The sequence below is a fragment of the Peromyscus eremicus genome, chromosome X (assembly GCF_949786415.1).
Source record: "Peromyscus eremicus chromosome X, PerEre_H2_v1, whole genome shotgun sequence".
Lineage (NCBI taxonomy): Eukaryota > Metazoa > Chordata > Mammalia > Rodentia > Cricetidae > Peromyscus > Peromyscus eremicus.
Genome location: NC_081439.1, coordinates 132,557,378 through 132,574,432, shown reverse-complemented (window position 1 = coordinate 132,574,432; position 17,055 = coordinate 132,557,378). Strand labels below are relative to the sequence as shown.

At 45.9% G+C, this 17,055-nt stretch overlaps 2 protein-coding genes across 3 annotated transcripts; both read left to right on the top strand.

Annotated features, from left to right (window-relative positions):
- Positions 1-600: 600 nt before the first annotated feature.
- Positions 601-4,847, top strand: Slc10a3 (solute carrier family 10 member 3). Of its 2 annotated transcripts, none has more exons than XM_059250970.1 (2): positions 601-698; positions 3,191-4,847. In XM_059250970.1, exon 2 carries the CDS (start codon positions 3,327-3,329, stop codon positions 4,758-4,760), a length of 1,434 nt encoding a protein of 477 aa, XP_059106953.1. In that variant the 5' UTR covers positions 601-698; positions 3,191-3,326; the 3' UTR covers positions 4,761-4,847. The 2 variants fall into 2 exon arrangements, with proteins under 2 accessions (XP_059106953.1, XP_059106954.1); XM_059250971.1 differs by lacking the exon at positions 601-698 and adding an exon at positions 709-902.
- An 806-nt stretch (positions 4,848-5,653) lies between these two features.
- Positions 5,654-8,702, top strand: Ubl4a (ubiquitin like 4A). The gene is made up of 4 exons (XM_059250482.1): positions 5,654-5,785; positions 5,947-6,052; positions 6,303-6,511; positions 6,622-8,702. Exons 1-4 carry the CDS (start codon positions 5,738-5,740, stop codon positions 6,730-6,732), a joined length of 474 nt encoding a protein of 157 aa, XP_059106465.1. The 5' UTR covers positions 5,654-5,737; the 3' UTR covers positions 6,733-8,702.
- The last annotated feature ends 8,353 nt before the right edge of the window (positions 8,703-17,055 follow it).

Genomic DNA, 17,055 nt, shown 5'->3' with positions numbered 1-17,055 from the left:
AAAGTCTCATTTTTTTAAAAAAGAAAGAAAATAAAACAATAATAAAATAAGTTTATTTTTGTATGCTTCAAAGACAGAAGCAGGTACGGCAGTAACAGAACCACTTACATACAACTCACCTTTCTTTTTAAAGATTTATTTTTATTTTATGTGAACGAATGTTTGTCTGCATGTTTGTATGTGCACCATATGCACCCAGTATGAGCAGAGGCCAAAAGAGGGTTGTGAGCGGCTAAGTGGGTGATGGGAAATTGAACTAGAGTACTCTGCAAAAGTAGTTAAGTGCTCTTAACCACCGAGCCATCTCTTCAATCCCCACATCACCTTTAATTCAATATTTGTTTACTGTCTTCTGATATCCTTTCTACACCCTCCCACCACCCACTTTTTTTCCCAGGGGGTAACCCCACAACAATGTACTTATTACGCGGCACGCCAAAAGCACTGACTCAGGAAGTCAGGTCTCACATGGTAGGGCCAGCTCGTCGCTCCAAGAAACGTCATATCCTGTAGGAACCCAACACACGCCTCCAGAGGTGAGGGCCTCTGTGAGAGGGCGGAGTCCTAGCACGCGGGTGGAGCCTCGGTGGGGCGGAGCCTGTGGGGGCGGGCCGAGGCCCGGGCGGGCCGCTCTCTCCCGCATCTGCATCTGCCGGCCCAGCCGCCGCTTGTGCGGAGCTCTGTGGCCGCGGAAGCAGGTGAGAGACTTCTACCGGGAAGGGGAGGATGGGAGGTGACTTATGGTTCCGTCTGCAGTCCGTGATCACCTGCTCGGGCCAGGCCCAGCGTGAGGCCTTGCGGGCGCGAGAGTGACATGGAGGCTCTCATGAACCCAAGACTGACCGCGGGATTGTGAGCTCTTCCTAACTTCTCCAACCACCTGACAACCCTCGGACTCCCAGGTGCGGAGGAGACCTGGTCATCACTGTTAGATATCCTAACCCCCAACACTTCGCTGCTGTGGAAAAAGCTTCGGGACAGGATTGCTTCCTCAGCTTTGGAGTGTATTTACCCCAACTCTTCCAGCCCCTCTATCAGCAAAGGTGTAGTAGGATAGGGGCCAAATCCCTCTTGCAGTGACTCAGGTCCACCAGTCCTACTGGAAGGATGGGGTATGGGTGGATGGCCCTTAGTTTCTCCCTTAACTGATTCACACCACTCTGATGCCTACATCTTTTCCTCTCCACTGGACTTGTTACCCTATTCTGGTTTTCCTGCCTCCCTCTTCATCGATGAGACACAAGGCTGAACCAGAGCCCCCAGGGTAAGTGACCCAAACTGTAAGTCAGCAAAGGCCATATAGATGGAGGTCTGGGGCCAAAAACTGATCAGGATCCAGAGAGCTTAAAGGTACCTGGCAAGCTATAATATAAAACCTGCTGTGTCCACTGCCATCTAGTTGCCCCAGTTCTAGCAAATGATACTAGGGTGATAACTATCCAGTTGAGAAATGGAAGGAGGCAGACCCCTCCTTTCACCCCAAGTTACTCCACCCTTAGAAATACTCAGGTTCCACTGTAAGTTTAAATTTCTGGTAGGTGTCTCACACTTTTAGCCCAGCATTTGGGAGGCAGAGGTATGTAGATCTCTGAGTTCCAGCCCAGTCTAGATGGTGAATTCCAGGCCAGCTAAGGCTATACAGTGAGGCCCTGTCTCAACAACAACAACAAAAAGACTCTGGTAGGGCTGAATGTGGTAGCCTACACCTTTTAATCCAGCACTTAAAAGAGACAGAGACAGGCAGATCTCTGTGAGTTTAAGGCCAGCCTAGTCTACATAGAGAATTGCAGGCCACTAGGCCATCCAGGCCTACATACAGGGACCCTGGAAGGGGAATATGTGCCAGAAGACTCTAAGCAGAGGTTGTCAGATGTAGCAGCAGCAATGAGAGCTCAAGTTCTGAGACTGGGGAGCTCTGACAAGAGAAGGTTGCCCAGTGGATATCTAACCCAGTACTACTGTAACTTCCCTGAGAAGTAGGGATGTGCTTCCCACAAGGACTCCTATCTCATTATTATAGGACAGGTAGGACAGGACATGTAGCCACAGCAATGGTTTACCCAACTCCATGTCAGCAGCAGGCATCACCCCCTGCAGACTTTGGTTCAGTAAGTCACATACTGCCCATGTCACTTTGTCACCACTTTGTAGCTGGCAATTGGCATTCAGACGCCTCTGTTCTATTCTTTAAAGACCTGGATCGAAAAAGAAAAAAAAAAAAAAAAAGACCTGGACCGACCCAAGGCAATGTTCCCATCAGCACCCTTTTTTTCTTCATTTTTGGAGACAGAGTTTCTCGTTGTAGTCCTGGGACTCAATTGTAGTCCAGGCTGGCCTCGAACTTACAGAAATCCACCTGCCTCTGCCTCCTGAGTGCTGGGTTTAAAGGTGTACACCACCATGCCCATCTCCAATCAGTACTCTTGGTTCTCATCTGACTAGTCTTCTTGTCTCCCCCCAGGAAGCCAGTTTTATTTGATTTTCTTTGTTTGGAAATGGAGTATCAAGTCCTCCAGACTGCCCTGGAACTGGCTATGTAACTGAAGGATGATCTTGGACTCCTGATTCTCTTGCCTCCACCTCCCAAGTGTAGTGGGTAGCCATTCCAGCTTTGATCTGGAAGTTCCAACCCCCATTGAGACTTCGGCAGCTGTCACGCCTACAAGGTGGGGCCCATCCAGATCTCAGGTCTCCAGGCGCCTCCCTTGGCCCCGCCTTGTAGGCGTGACAGCTGCCGAAGTCTCAATGGGGGTTGGAACTTCCAGATCAAAGCTGGAATGGCTACCCACTACACCCAAGTGCTGGGATGACAGCAGTGAGCCACAATACCTAGTCCTTCCAGGAAGCAGTTTAGTTCATTCCTATATTTTGAAACCAGTGTGGAATGGGCTAGTGGTGACAAGATTAAAGATTGCTCTCCTAAAACCCTCAGTGCTAGAACATTTCTATAAGGTCACCATAGTAGGCCAGAGAATTGGCAGACTGAGTGGAGTTTCCTGTATGTAGGTAACCTCTCTTGAGGGCTGAGAATCTTGAGGAAGCTTGTGCTGGAGGAGGAGATGGCTGAATGACATTCAAAGACCAGCACTATCCACAAACTAGAAGTAAAAGGTTCTCTGAGAGCCCCATGCTCCTGAGCTTGCAGTTTTTCCTCTTCATTAGCCATTTTCTTTGCCCCTTCTCTTTTCAGGAAAAGACCTGCTATCAAGGAAGACCACACAGGACCAGGACCTTCTCATGGATACTTTTCAGGACATTCCAAGAGCACAAGCAAGGGTATTCCTCTAAGACACAAGGGGCCTGTGAACACTATCCTTTGAAGTGCCATGGTGGTCAAGAGAAGCAGAAGTAACTCCCAGCAGTTGCCTGGCCTGGAAGGACAGGGTGGTTGTACAGGTCTCCTAGGTATGCTCGGAGCTGCCCTACTGGTCATCAGCCTGCCATGGGGGGCCCAAGTGATGGCCAGTGCCAACCTCAGTACTGCTCTGGGCCACACTATGCCACTAACAGGTGGTCACTATCTGAGCATTGGAGATGGCTCAGTGACAGAGTTTGAGTTCCCTGAAAAGAGTGAGGGTATTATTGTGATCTCTAGCCAGTACTCAGGACAGGCCAATGGGACAGGCCCTAGCCCCACACTGAAGGTTATATCCCTGGACACAGAGGTACTGACCATCAAGAATGTGAGTGCCATAACCTGGGGCAGTGGGGGTGGCTTTGTGGTGAGCATCCACTCAGGTCTGGCTGGGCTGGCTCCACTCCACCTCCAGCTCATGGACCTCCATGAGGCCCCACCCTTGTTGATTGAAGAACGAAGGGATTTCTGCATCAAAGTGTCACCTGCTGAAGATATCCCTTCTACCCTCAATCCCAACTTGAGCCACTTCTCAGAGAACCCAATCCTCTACCTGCTCCTGCCTCTTATCTTTGTCAATAAGTGTTCGTTTGGGTGCAAAGTGGAACTTGAAGTTTTGAAGGAGCTCCTACAGAGCCCCCAACCCATGCTTTTGGGCCTCTTGGGCCAATTTCTGGTCATGCCCTTCTATGCTTTCCTCATGGCCAAAGTATTCATGCTACCCAAGGCCTTGGCTCTGGGCCTCATCATTACCTGCTCATCACCTGGCGGTGGGGGGAGCTACCTCTTCAGTCTCCTCCTTGGAGGAGATGTCACCCTGGCCATCTCTATGACTTTCATCTCAACAGTAGCTGCCACAGGTTTCTTGCCACTCTCATCAGCCATCTACAGCCACCTTCTCAGCATCCATGAAACACTCCACGTGCCCATCTCCAAGATACTGGGGACCTTGCTGTTCATTGCCATCCCCATAGCAGCAGGTGTGGTGATCAAGTCTAAGCTTCCCAAGTTCTCAGAGCTGCTGCTACAGGTCATCAAGCCCTTCAGCTTTGTACTTCTCCTTGGTGGCCTATTTCTAGCCTACCACATGGGGGTCTTCATCTTAGTGGGAGTCAGGTTGCCCATCATATTGGTGGGCTTCACAGTGCCCCTGGTTGGCCTCTTGGTGGGCTATAGCCTGGCCATGTGCCTGAAGCTGCCAGTGGCCCAGCGGCGGACAGTCAGCATTGAGGTAGGGGTGCAAAACAGCCTGCTAGCCTTAGCCATGCTGCAGCTGTCTCTGCGCCGCCTTCAAGCAGACTATGCCTCTCAGGCCCCCTTCATTGTGGCACTGAGTGGTACCTCCGAGATGCTGGCTTTGGTTATTGGCCAGTTCATCTACAGCAGCTTGTTTCCTGTTCCCTGAGGACCCTGGATCAAGTTTTATAACCCCAGCCCCCATACTCCATCCACTGTCCCCACAGTTCTTATGTACCAAAGGCCTTTAGTTCTCATGCACTATCAAACAAATCCAGGCTTTTTTTTTTTTTTTTTTTTTTTTTTACTCTTTTTTTCCCCCAGCTTTCAGTGCCAAAGAGGCCATGCTGAGTTAGAAATATATTTCAATAAAAGACAAAAGCAAGCTTGGGTCCCTTCCAGTGTTTGTCCCTTGGAGCCTATGGATGGGGATAGGTAGAGTGTGTCTGGACTGGTATGGGCCAGGATGGTAAACAGGCTTGGTGACCCTGCACAGAACCCACTCGGTTCTCACTCCTTCTGTTTTGAACATGGTAGACAAGTGTTGTACCTTTGAGCTGTATCCCCATATCTGCAAAGGCTCTTCTCTATCAGCCCTCCCCAACAGGGCAGGCCTCTGTTCTATAATGAGTGAGGAGATAGAGGCCTTCGGAGCCTCAGTCAGGATATTTTTGCAGCCAGATTAGAAAGAAGCAGAAAGCCATCGATCGGGCTATGATAGCAGGTAGGAGTAGACCATTTCTGTATCTGAAAGACACCACCGCGTGTTTGCACTAACTGGGTCCACCAACAGCATGAAGCTAACTGACATCCTGGTCCTTCATTTCAAGCTACAGCTCCCAAGTGAAGCAAGCCTGGCCCCACAGGTTCCTCGCTTCGATACCAGTGGGCGAGATGCCCCCACTACCTTGCACCATAGCCGCTGGAGGTTTACTGTAGGCTGGGGGTGGCGGACTCTCCCCCAAGCTCGGGCAAGCGCGAAGGCCCGGAGGCGGGACTGAGGGACGGCGGGAGCCACGCGGCAGGCGTGCCCCTTTCACTGCTTCCGGCGGCGGCGGGCGGTTCCGGCGCGCGCCCAGGGCGGCGGCGCGCGGCAGGGTATCATTGGGGTTTGCATTGGCCCTAGTGGACGCGGCTGTGGACATCATGCAGCTGACCGTGAAGGCGCTCCAGGGCCGGGAGTGCAGCCTACAGGTAAGGTCACCCTATATGCTGCTGCACTCACACACTCCTGCCGCTGGGGGCCAATGGCGGGCGGGGTAAGCCGGGATAGCTGACCTCAAGAGAGGGCACGAGGGCTTCCTCGCCCAGGGAATTCGGGCTAAGCCCTTGCCTCTCCACCTCGGCCGGATCAGGTGCCGGAGGACGAGCTAGTGTCTACACTGAAGCACCTTGTCTCGGATAAGCTGAATGTCCCTGTGCGCCAGCAACGTCTGCTGTTCAAGGGCAAGGCCCTAGCAGGTAACCAGGGAAAGGAGCCGCCTAGGGAGCCCCACAGGAAGTTGGAAGTTGGGGGACGGGATGTACAGGCCAGCGTAATGGATTAGGGCACTGGCTGCTACTGGGCCTCGGAAAAGTAGCTGAACCACCACCACCCCACCACCCCATAGCCAGATGCTGCAGTGTTTCACTCTGGCTGGCTGTGGCAGGATTGCTCTCCGGCCACCCCCACAGCAGTGAAGAAGGAACCCCACCAATCTCTCTTTGGCAGATGAGAAACGACTGTCAGATTACAACATTGGGCCCAATTCTAAGCTCAACCTAGTCGTTAAACCTTTGGAGAAGGTGCTACTGGAAGAAGGGTCTACCCACAGACTGGTCGACTCACCTCCCCCACCCCTTTGGCAGCTGATCTCCAAAGTCCTGGCCCGTCACTTCAGTGTAGCAGATGCCAGCAGGGTCCTGGAACAACTACAGAAGGTGAGAAGAGTAATGCTGGACCTCCAGTCTTAATGCTTCTAGCCCCAGCCCTATTACAGCATACCCCTTCCCGATAGTACCCCTAAACCCACCTGGTCTTCTCTCCTCAGGATTATGACAGGTCCCTGAGCCGCTTAACACTGGATGACATCGAACGTTTGGCCAGCCGCTTTCTACACCCTGAAGTAACTGAAGCTATGGAAAAGGGGTTCTCCAAATAGCATTCTGGGATTGGGGGGTGGGAAGAAATCCCAGGTCAGGCCGCAGCTGCATGTTGCATTAAATGTGTTCTCATGTCGCAGTTTGGCTCATAGTGATAATAATAGCTGGTATGTACCCAGCTCTTGCTAGGTGCTAAGCACTACTGAAAGTACTTGGCCTGAGTTCTCTTCTGCCTCCCACAGGACAGTTGAGACTGCACTGTAGAGACACCTAGCAATGGCTTGGGACAGCCAGAGTCCAAGTCTAGCCAGCCGTAGAAGTGCCTCTGTAGGAGAAAGAGTGTGCTGTTTTGAGGGATGGGCCTTACCATTCCCATTTAGCCCACTCAGCATACACCCTCAAATGACTCCCTCAGGAAGTCGCTAGTCCCTGTCACCTGCCCTCTAGTGTGTCTGGCATAGCCCTTGGCAAATCTCCATAGGAAGCCAAGTGGTAGCCATCCAGGGCCCCTCTGCTGCTGCAGCCAGTGTGCTCTTGATAAATGACAAGGTTAGGGGCTAGAGGATCAGAAAGATACCCCAGCTCCGTTGTATGACTTGAGTCAAGTTTCTGTGCCACTTTGGTCCCCATCCATTGAGTCTGTTCAATAATGGCCACTCCTCTGGCCTGAATAAGTTTCCTTCCCCCTTTTCCAGCTCAAGGTGGGAGTTTCTGCTATCATCACCTACAGTTCCACCTTGTGTTCAGTAAGCAAAACTGAAGCCAAAAGTGAAGTGGTAGCCAAGCAAGTATCCTGGGCCTTTATGACATAGCTCTAATCGGGGGCACCCTATCTGCTTGGCTCCTCTGGAAGTGGGTCTCATCTATGAGGGACAGCAGGTGACTCAACAAAGCAGTGTCACAACTAGGACTCTGCCTTGGTCTCACCCAGCACTCACCCACGGATGCTTCCTTTGCCACCTGTGTACAGGGGCTTTTACTTTGCACACCTTCATTGCTTAAGAAGAAACTCAGGGTGCTAAGGAGGAAATAGAAATGTAAGATGAAGACAGTGATTCTTCTTTTCACTATACCTATGCCTGGGTGCTAAAGGTCATGTAAGTACTAGCTCCTTTGAAGAGGACCCCCTGGGAGCAGTTGAGGCTGGAAGATAGCCACCTGCAGGACACTACTCCTGCCCCTCCACTCTTGCCAAGGAAGCCACTCTGAATGTTGTCAGGGCTACACTTGCCTTTCTTGTCCAAGGACCATCTTCATGGACCTTAGGCCTTGTGGGACAAATCTTGAATCCCCATAATGGAATGATAAACTGAAGTGAGGCCTGAGGGGATGAGCAGATGATAGACCCTGGTCCTCTCTGAGACCTGGGGTACCATATCAGGGACCTGCTTGTGAGCACATATATGGACTGGCAGCTCAGATAATAAGCTTACCAATGTCCTTGTTCACTTTGAGTCAGGGAATGTATTTGGAAAATTATATAACACTAAAGGTGCATGTGAGACTTTTCATCAAAATGAACTCTGTTAATAAGCTAGGCTGCTTTGGGTTTCCAATAATTGGTTTAACAACACAGGAAACCTACTGGATTACAAAACTGAAAAATCCCAGGAGTACTGGCAGTGGATGAACAATTTCACCAAACATGCAGCTTTTTTCCTGCTTCCCTCTGAATTCTCCAGGATCTGCTTCATCCTTACTACTAATTCCAAGGATCAAAGGGTGGCTGCCTGCAGCTTCATCAAAACCCTTCATTTGCTGCCAGCAAGGAGCACTTTCTCTCTGTACCATAGCTTCTATCTCAGATGCCCCAGCAAATAAATGCTGTCTCTTATTGGTCAGAACTGAATCCTGTGTAATCACTTGGGCTGGACATATGGGAAAAAGGAGTTGTTGATTATCTGTTAAAGCAGTCTTGGTCTGCTTTCCTGGGCACATGTGAGCTGTACCAGGGAGGAAAAGTAAATGGATGTCCTGGTGGATGCAGATGGCCACTGCCCACTACAGGAAACATTTGAACCAGAAAGAGTGTGACTCCCTTGGATATAGTAAAGGAGAAAGGGATGAGGACTCAGACAAGGAGTGTTTTCTGAGACTTGCATCCAAAGACATTTAAAGTTTCTAAAGGCAGAAACAAACCATGGACATGTTCCTCATTTCAGAGTGCCAGAAGCCTGCGAGATACTCGCTTTGGCCAGAGATGAGACAGTGGTGTTTAGATGAGTTTATGTAGTGGGACAATTGGCAGGTTTTGCTGTGTAGCTACCTATAGAGTTAAAAACTAAACAGAGTTCCTCAGGAATCAGGCTATGGCTGAAACAGAAAACTCAAGTGTAGGAAGGAGTCCTGAAAGGGGTCCAATTGATACCTGATTGCCTTGGGAGGCTGGGGTGGCTGTATGTGGAAGATTAGGGACAGGGGAGATAAGATTGGACATGGAAATGAGTGAAGAGCCCTCAAAATATGAATTGGGGACCCTGTAATGGAAAAGCTGATCCATAAAAGCAATAAGAGAACTCCTTTTGATAGTTAGCTATTGGATTGTTATGAACCTTTTCTATGCAGAGCACTTTTCTTATTTCATTCTCATTTGACTGCCAAATGTAGGAAGTGGAGCAACAACTTGAACCCAGGCTTAGCTTTATCTTTAAGCTCATGTAAACATACTGCTATACCCAGGAATTGTCTGTAGAGAAGGAGTTCTAGATACTGGAAGGATGATTGAGTTGGCTACCCAGAGAAAGGGACTAAAAAAGAAAAAAGTCTGAGCCTCAAGGAGCCGGCTTCACTAACCAGAGAGTTTAGAAGGGAGCTAGAGACAAAGGCATGGGCAGGAAGTGGTGCCAAGCACAAGTCAAGTCAAGGCCAGGCCTCCAGAAGAGAGAGACCATCAGTGCTGCCACTACAGGGACAAGGTGGTGCCTCTCTCTGGAGTTCTTAATATGTAAGTTATTGCCACTGTATGATAGGCCAAAGAGTCCTCAGGAACCTCTCATTCCACAAGTTGTGTGTACAAAGGAATGGGGACAAATAGATAGTGTTTGTTAGGTTTCAAGCTGGAACAAATGGTTGAGATGCCTATTTAACATATCAAAGCAGACCTGGCCTCCAGGTTCTCTCCCCATGCCTCAATCCCTACCTTTTACCAGGCCCTCCTGGCTGGCATACCCCAACTCCTACCCTGAACTCTCCAGCCCAAAGGGCTGGGCTGCTCTTCTCTGTATAATCCAACCATTTTGGTTACCTACCCTCTTTGTACCTTTGGGCCTCCTAGCTACTGCACCTGGTTCTCCTCTCTCCCCTGCACCTCCCCCTCCCCCTCCTCACAGGGCTCAGGGACATGTCCACTCAGAATTCTTCCAGATGTCCCTACCTCTAGCTATGTTCTCCTACATATCTATAATAAACTTTCTCTGCCACAATACCTAGGAACACTCACGTTCATTTCCTTTCCTTTTTTATTTCTTTTTTTTTTCATTCAGTTTTAAGCCTTGAGGAGCTGTGTCAGGGCAAGGATGGCAGATGAGGGAAGACAAGAGGTGACAAATGCTGCTGGGATGAGAAATGGGGGGGGCATAAAAGGAGGCTGAGACTCAGTGACCACAGGATGCAGACCCTGCCTTTGCCCTGAATTTGGTATGGCTCTCCATACACCAGCAGACTCTGAACTCTAAGGGCCCTCATCAGGGATTGGAACATTTGCCACAGGCACTGTGCCATGCTGAGCCACATGTACACCCAAGTGGCAATAATCCACTCACTGCTCCCTGCCCAATACAAGTTCCTGAGAGCCTCTTTCTGACTCTCAGATTGGGACCCTGGTCCTAGGTATGGGATGTGATCACAATCACACCAGGAGATAGCAGCAGAAATGAATGGCCCAGCTCAGATGGCCCCCAAAGACAGAAATGTTCTGGGAGCTGGGATGAGGTGTTTGGTGGGCCAATAGGAGGGGCAGACTGAAGAGCTCACCATTTATGGTAAGGCTCATTGAGTTGGATATTCAAGGGGGATAGATTAATTAATGAGAGAGTTTTTGGTATGAACTTGTGATTTCTTTCATGTCTATGTGGACATGGGAAAGTAACACAAGAACAGCCCCCAAACAACCACATTTAGAACAGTTTGAGCATCCTTCATCCAATTGAACCTTTTGGAAAGGAGTCATGAAAGTTTGGGACATTCCATCATGCTTCCCTGTTATAACAGTATACTTTCTTGCCCTTGACTAAGGATCAGCCCTTTTTACTAGAGAATGGTATTTGTTTGTCTGTTTATTGAATATATTAAGAAATCAAGAGCTGTGTGAAAGATGTGCTCATTGTGAGTAGGATATCACTATTTCTAGACCACTTTAATAGATAAACCTTAGAAATATATATATATATATATATATATATATATATATATATATATATATAAAGAAATCACAAGTTCATGCTGAAACCTTCAGCCATAATCTTGTGTTACAATTCTTTTACACCTTCCCTCATTCCACAGTGAAAATTCTAGTTTCTGATAGCATCGATATGTTTACTCATTTGTTCTACCAGATAAAATCTATCTTAACATATATCCAAAATAGCTTCATGCTCACCTCATCCGGACCATTATCCACTTTAAATATGCTAAGAAGAAAGCCAGTTATCTTTGTCCTTAGACTATATCCCACAAGATAGTATGGTAGCAGAGTTGTACTTAAAGGAATTAGCTGGGTGTGGTGGTGCATACCTGTAGTCCCAGCTACTCAAATGACTAAGAAGGGTCACCTCAGTTCAGGACATAGAGACCAACTTGACTAACACTGAGACTCTTTACAAAAAAATTAATTTAAAAAAATGGAAAAGGGGCAGTGAGGCGGCTCAGCAGGTAAAAGCATTTGCTGCACAATCTGGAGAGCAGCTATCTCAATCCTCTATAGAAAAGCATTTTAAGTAGTTTCTGGTTTAGCCTTCCTGAAAATTGTACCACAGTAATTATGTGTACCTGCATGTGTGTTAAGTTCCTGCTCTGTTTTTTTTTTCCTATTTTGTCTTTTACTTCCTTGTTTCATGAGACAGGAAGACTACCAAGCACTCTCTATCCCAAGCTGGCCTCAAACTCAGGGCAATCCTCCCTCAGGAGGCAGAGACAGGTGGCTCTTTGTGAGTTTGAGGCCAGTTTGGTCTACACAGTTCCAGGATGGCTAGGGTGACACTATGTCTCAAAAACAAACAAACAAACAAACAAACAAAAATAAAAATTAAGTAATCTTTTAGGTTACTGTAGACAAATTGCTAAACAGTCTTATTAATTAAAAACCCAGAGTCAGATATAGGGGTAAAAACCTGAGAGATCAGAGGAATAGGAGAAGCCATAAGCTAACCTCACCTCACCGACACCTCAGCTTCCAAAGAGACCTACTTCCTATATACTCATGCCTATATGCCTTTCTGTTCTGCTAATTCATTTGTTCTCTCAGCCTAGCTACCTCACTTCCTCTTCCTGCCTAGTTTTGTTATTTCCTGTCTGTCTGTACAGACCTCCAGACCTCTATGGTTAACTACTGTTGGAATTTAAGGCATGTGCCACCACACCTGGCTCTGTTTCCAGTGTGGCTTTGAACTCACAGAGATCCAGACAGATTCCTGCCTGCCAAGTGATAGGATTAAAGGTGTGTGCTACCATTGCCTGACTTCTGTGTTTACTATAGTGGCTGGCTTTCTCCTCTGATCCTCAGGTAAATTTTATTGGAGGACACAGTATTTTGGGGGACACAATACATCACCACAGGTTACCCTACAAAGTAATTGATTTCATCATAGCATCTTCATTTTTTAAACTTATTTTTTTAATTTTTCCCCTTTATTGAAAATAGATTCTTTTTTTTATACAATATATCCTGTTTACAGTTTCCCCTCATACTCCTCCCAGTTCCTTTCCACCTCCTCTGCCGTCCAGATCCACTCCCTTTCTGTCTCTCATTAGAAAAGAACAGGCTTCTAGGGGAAAACAACAAAACATAACAATAAAATATAATAAGATAAAACAAAAACTATCACATCACATCAAAGTTGGACAGGACAAACCAACAGAAGGAAAAGAGCCCAAGAGAAGGTATAAGAATCAGAAAACCATTCTTTCACACATTCATGAGTCCCATAAAAAATACTAAACTGAAAGCTATAATATACATACATAGAGGACCTGTTGCAGACCAATGTAGGCCCTGTGATTGCTGCTTCAGTCTCTGAGTTCATATGAGCTTTGCTCAGTTGATTTAGAGGTTCTTGTTTTCTTGGTATCCTCCATCCCCTCTGGTTTTTTATACTCTTTCTGCCTCTGCTTCCACAGGGTTCCCTGAGCTCTGAGGGGAGGGATTTGATTAAGATATCCCATTTAGAGCTGTATGTTCCAAAGTGTCTTTCTCCCTCTTCCTCTCCCCTCTCCCTCCTCCCTCTCCCCTCCCTCTCCCTTTCCCTTTCTTTGTGTAATATCTGGCTGTAGGTCTCTGTATTTGTTCCCATCTGCTGCAGGAGAAGCTTCTCTGATGATAACTGAATAAGGCCCTGATCTATGAGTATAGCAGAATATCTATAGCATTTTATCACTACTTCTTTTTTAGATCAGTAAGTAGTATTTGGTTTTACCCTAGGTTTCTGGGCTATCTAGTCTCTGGTTCTTGATCACCCAAGCAGTGTTGGGTACAGGTTCTATTCTTGGTATTCTGAGTTATAAGGGACGATCAAAGAAAGAGGGTCACTCCAGGATATAATCAGGCTCTGAGGCAGCAGGGAGGAACAGTCTATGATGGACTGAACCCCAAAGAGCCATGTAGAAGCATATTTATTGATTGTTACACAAAAGTTGTTTTTTGGGCTGGGCAGTAGTTGGCACACACCTTTAATCCCAGCACTCAGGAGGCAGAGGCAGATGGATCTCTGTGAGTTCAAGGCCCGCCTGGTCTACAGAGTGAGATCCAGGACAGGCACCAAAACTACACAGAGAAACCCTGTCTCAAAAAAAACAAAGAACAAAAAAAAGTTGTTTTTTGGATAAAACAAGTTCCTCATACCAAAACCCATGATCTAATCTGTATGTTTTGTGAAGGAAAACATCACACCCCTGCAATTTTAGTCCTTATTGTGCACTGTTTGAAGTACTCAATAATGCATGACATTCCAAGTTTGACAGGACTGTACTGCGACTACAGTCATACAAAGGCTGTAAAGCTCCTTCATAAAAACAACTCTATAGATAACAGAAAACAATCATTGTTTTCTATAATGATTTATTCAAGGTCTAAGTGCTTCCAGAAAACAACTATTTCATTCTAATGTTTACCCTACAGTGACTCTACTAGATTTCCTACTACATTCCAGCTCATGGAATAAGCCTTAAGTCCAATCAGACATTGGTCGGTTATTCCCACAAGCTTTGTGTCACCATTGCCCTAGCATATTTTTCAGGCAAAGTATTGTAGATCAAAGGTTTTGTGTCTGGGTTGGTGTTTACTTTTCTCTTTTGGTAGACTGCAGAGTACCTTCCTATACCAAATACACTAGGACATAGGGGTAAAGTTCTGAGTATGCACCAGCTTGACTTCTCCATGTACAATGAGTTGTGTAGGTATTGTCTTCAGCAATAGGACCTTGCTGTCAGTGTTTTTAAAGCAACCTATCATCTTGGCAAGTCTGGGTTGTTTTGGGGTTTCCATGGAACCTCTTTGGCCAACAATACAATTGGATGTAACCCAGTCCCAGTACTTAAAGTTTTGTTTGGTGACAAGAGATGGCCAGTGAGAACTCCATCTCCCTCATTATTTGGAGACTTTATTAGGATAACCTTCATATATTTTAGGAAGTTTTCACTGCACTAATTTTCCATACCACACCTCAAGTAGCCCTCAATTCTAGCTGTCTCTCCCCAAATTCCCTCCATCAACCTCATATCCCTCCCCCTCCCCACCAGATCCTCCCATTCCAGTCCACCTGCCCCCAGTCCATTTTAAATCTATTCTATTTCCCCTCCCAGGAAGATCCATGTGTCTTCCCCTAATACCTTCCCTTATTCCTAATCTCTCTGAGTCTATGGATTGTAGCTTGGTTATAATTTATTTAATGCTAATATCCACATATAAGTGATTACATATCATATATATCATTCTGGGTCTGGGTTACCTCACTCATTATTTTTTTCTAGTCTCATCTGTTTGCCTGCAAATTTCATGATGTTATTGTTTATAACAGCTGAGTAATAATACTCCATTGTGTAAATGTACCACCTTTTTTTATCTACTCTTCTGTTGAGGGACATCTAGGTTGTTTCCAGTTTCTGGTTATTATGAATAGAACAGCAATGAACGTTGTTAATCAAGTATCATTGTGGTAGAATGAAGCATTAATGAGAACATTGTTAAGCAAGTATTCTTGTGGTAGAATGAAGCATTCTTTGGGTATATGCCCAAAATATATGGATCTTGAAGTAGATCAATTCTCAACTTTTTGAGGAACCACCATACTGCTTTCCATAGTGGCTATACAAGTTTGCACTCCCACCAGTAATGGAAAAGTGTTTCCCGTACTCCACATCCATTCCAGCATAAGCTGTCACTTGTGTTATCAATCTTAGCCCTTTGGACAGGTGTAAGATGGAATCTCAAAGTAGTTTTGATTTGCATTTCCCTGATGGCTAAGGATGTTGAACATTTAAGTGTTTCTCAGCCATTTGAGTTTCCTCTATTGAGAATTCTCTGTTTAGACCTATACCCCATTTTTAAATTGGATTATTGATTTTTTGATATCAAGTTTCTTGAATTCTTTATATATTTTGGATATTACTCCTCTATTGAATGTGAAGTTGGTAAAAATCTTTTTCCATTCTGTAGGCTGTTCCTTTGTCTAAATGATGGTGTCTTTTGCCTTACAGAAGATTTTTCAGTTTTATGAGGTCCCATTTATTAAATGTCAATCTTAGTGCCTGTAAGATTGGTTTTTCTGTTCAGAAAGTCTTCTCCTGTGCCAATGAGTTCAAGGCTATTCCCTACTTTCTCGTCTATCAGATTCAGTGTATGTTGTTCCAATCTTAGATAGTCTTTTAATTAAAAAAAACTAGAGCCAGATATTGGGGTGAAAGCTGAAAGATTAGAGAAGCAGAGCCAGCCACAGCCACCACCTCTTACCTCACCAGCTCCACGAATCTTCTGAAATCCTCTGAGTCCTTACCCAAAAGGGTCTCAGCTGAACTGCTTTAGTTTCTGTTTCCTCACACCTTATATACCTTTCTCCTCCCTGCCATCACTTCCTGGGATTAAAGGTGCATGTGCTTCCCAGTGCTGGGATTAAAGGTGTGTACTACCACTGCCTGACTCTGTTTCCAGTGTGGCCTTGAACTCATAGAGATCCAGACAGATCTCTGCCTCCTCAATGATGGGATTAAGGGTGTGTGCTACCACTGTCTGGCCTCTATGTCTAATTTAGTGGCTGGCTCTGTCCTCTGATCACCAAGCAAGTTTATTAGGGTGCACACTATATCACCACATTTCCCCTTTTTTGTCTAAAATAATAGAAGGTTATAACTAATATAAGAAAAACTATATACAAAAAGTATACAGAATATATACAGTCAAGAATTACATTAACAATGTCCATTCCATTAACATTTGACAGATTCAGAGAAAATACTCCATTATTTATCCTATTTTGGTAAGTCCAAAAGGTTGTACCTAATTCACTTTCTATCCTAACTTGTATTACCAACTGAAAAATATCTTTTGATGTCTTTCAATTATATACACTTTACACCTCTTCAGAGTTTCTTTTCTGAATTAGTTAACAAGGAAAACTATAACTATCTAATCTTCAACTCCCTCAGAGACCGGAGAAGGAAATAATATTACCTAAGTAAACAGGAAGTGCAGACAAGCAACTTCCAAAAAATGTGAGTTATGACAGAAACAACTGGCTACCTGGACAGTCACCCAAGATTTTTCTGCAACATTGGGGCATCCATCTTCAGCCTACAGGCCTAGCATATCTGATAGACTCTTCTGTGAAGCAGGATTTTCTGAAGGGCCTTCCCACTATGTCTAGGCAAAGCTAGGCAGTCCTTTGTTTTGTGCCCTGCTTGTCCATTTTGGACAGCATACTGTCAGCAGTCAAGACAAGGGCATTTTCTTGCCCAGTGGCTAACTTGCCACAAAGAAAATAAACTCTAAGGAGTTTCTTTGATGCCCATCATCTTCTCTAAAGTAGATTGGTGCTGCCAGGAGCCAACATGTCTCATTGTCATAAAAAAGAATCTATGGTATTAAAACATCTTAAATGCCATATTCTGTAGATCTCTGAAGTGTTTGAAGATGACTTGTCTATCTAAAATATGTCTGTTTGACCTTGAAAATGTAC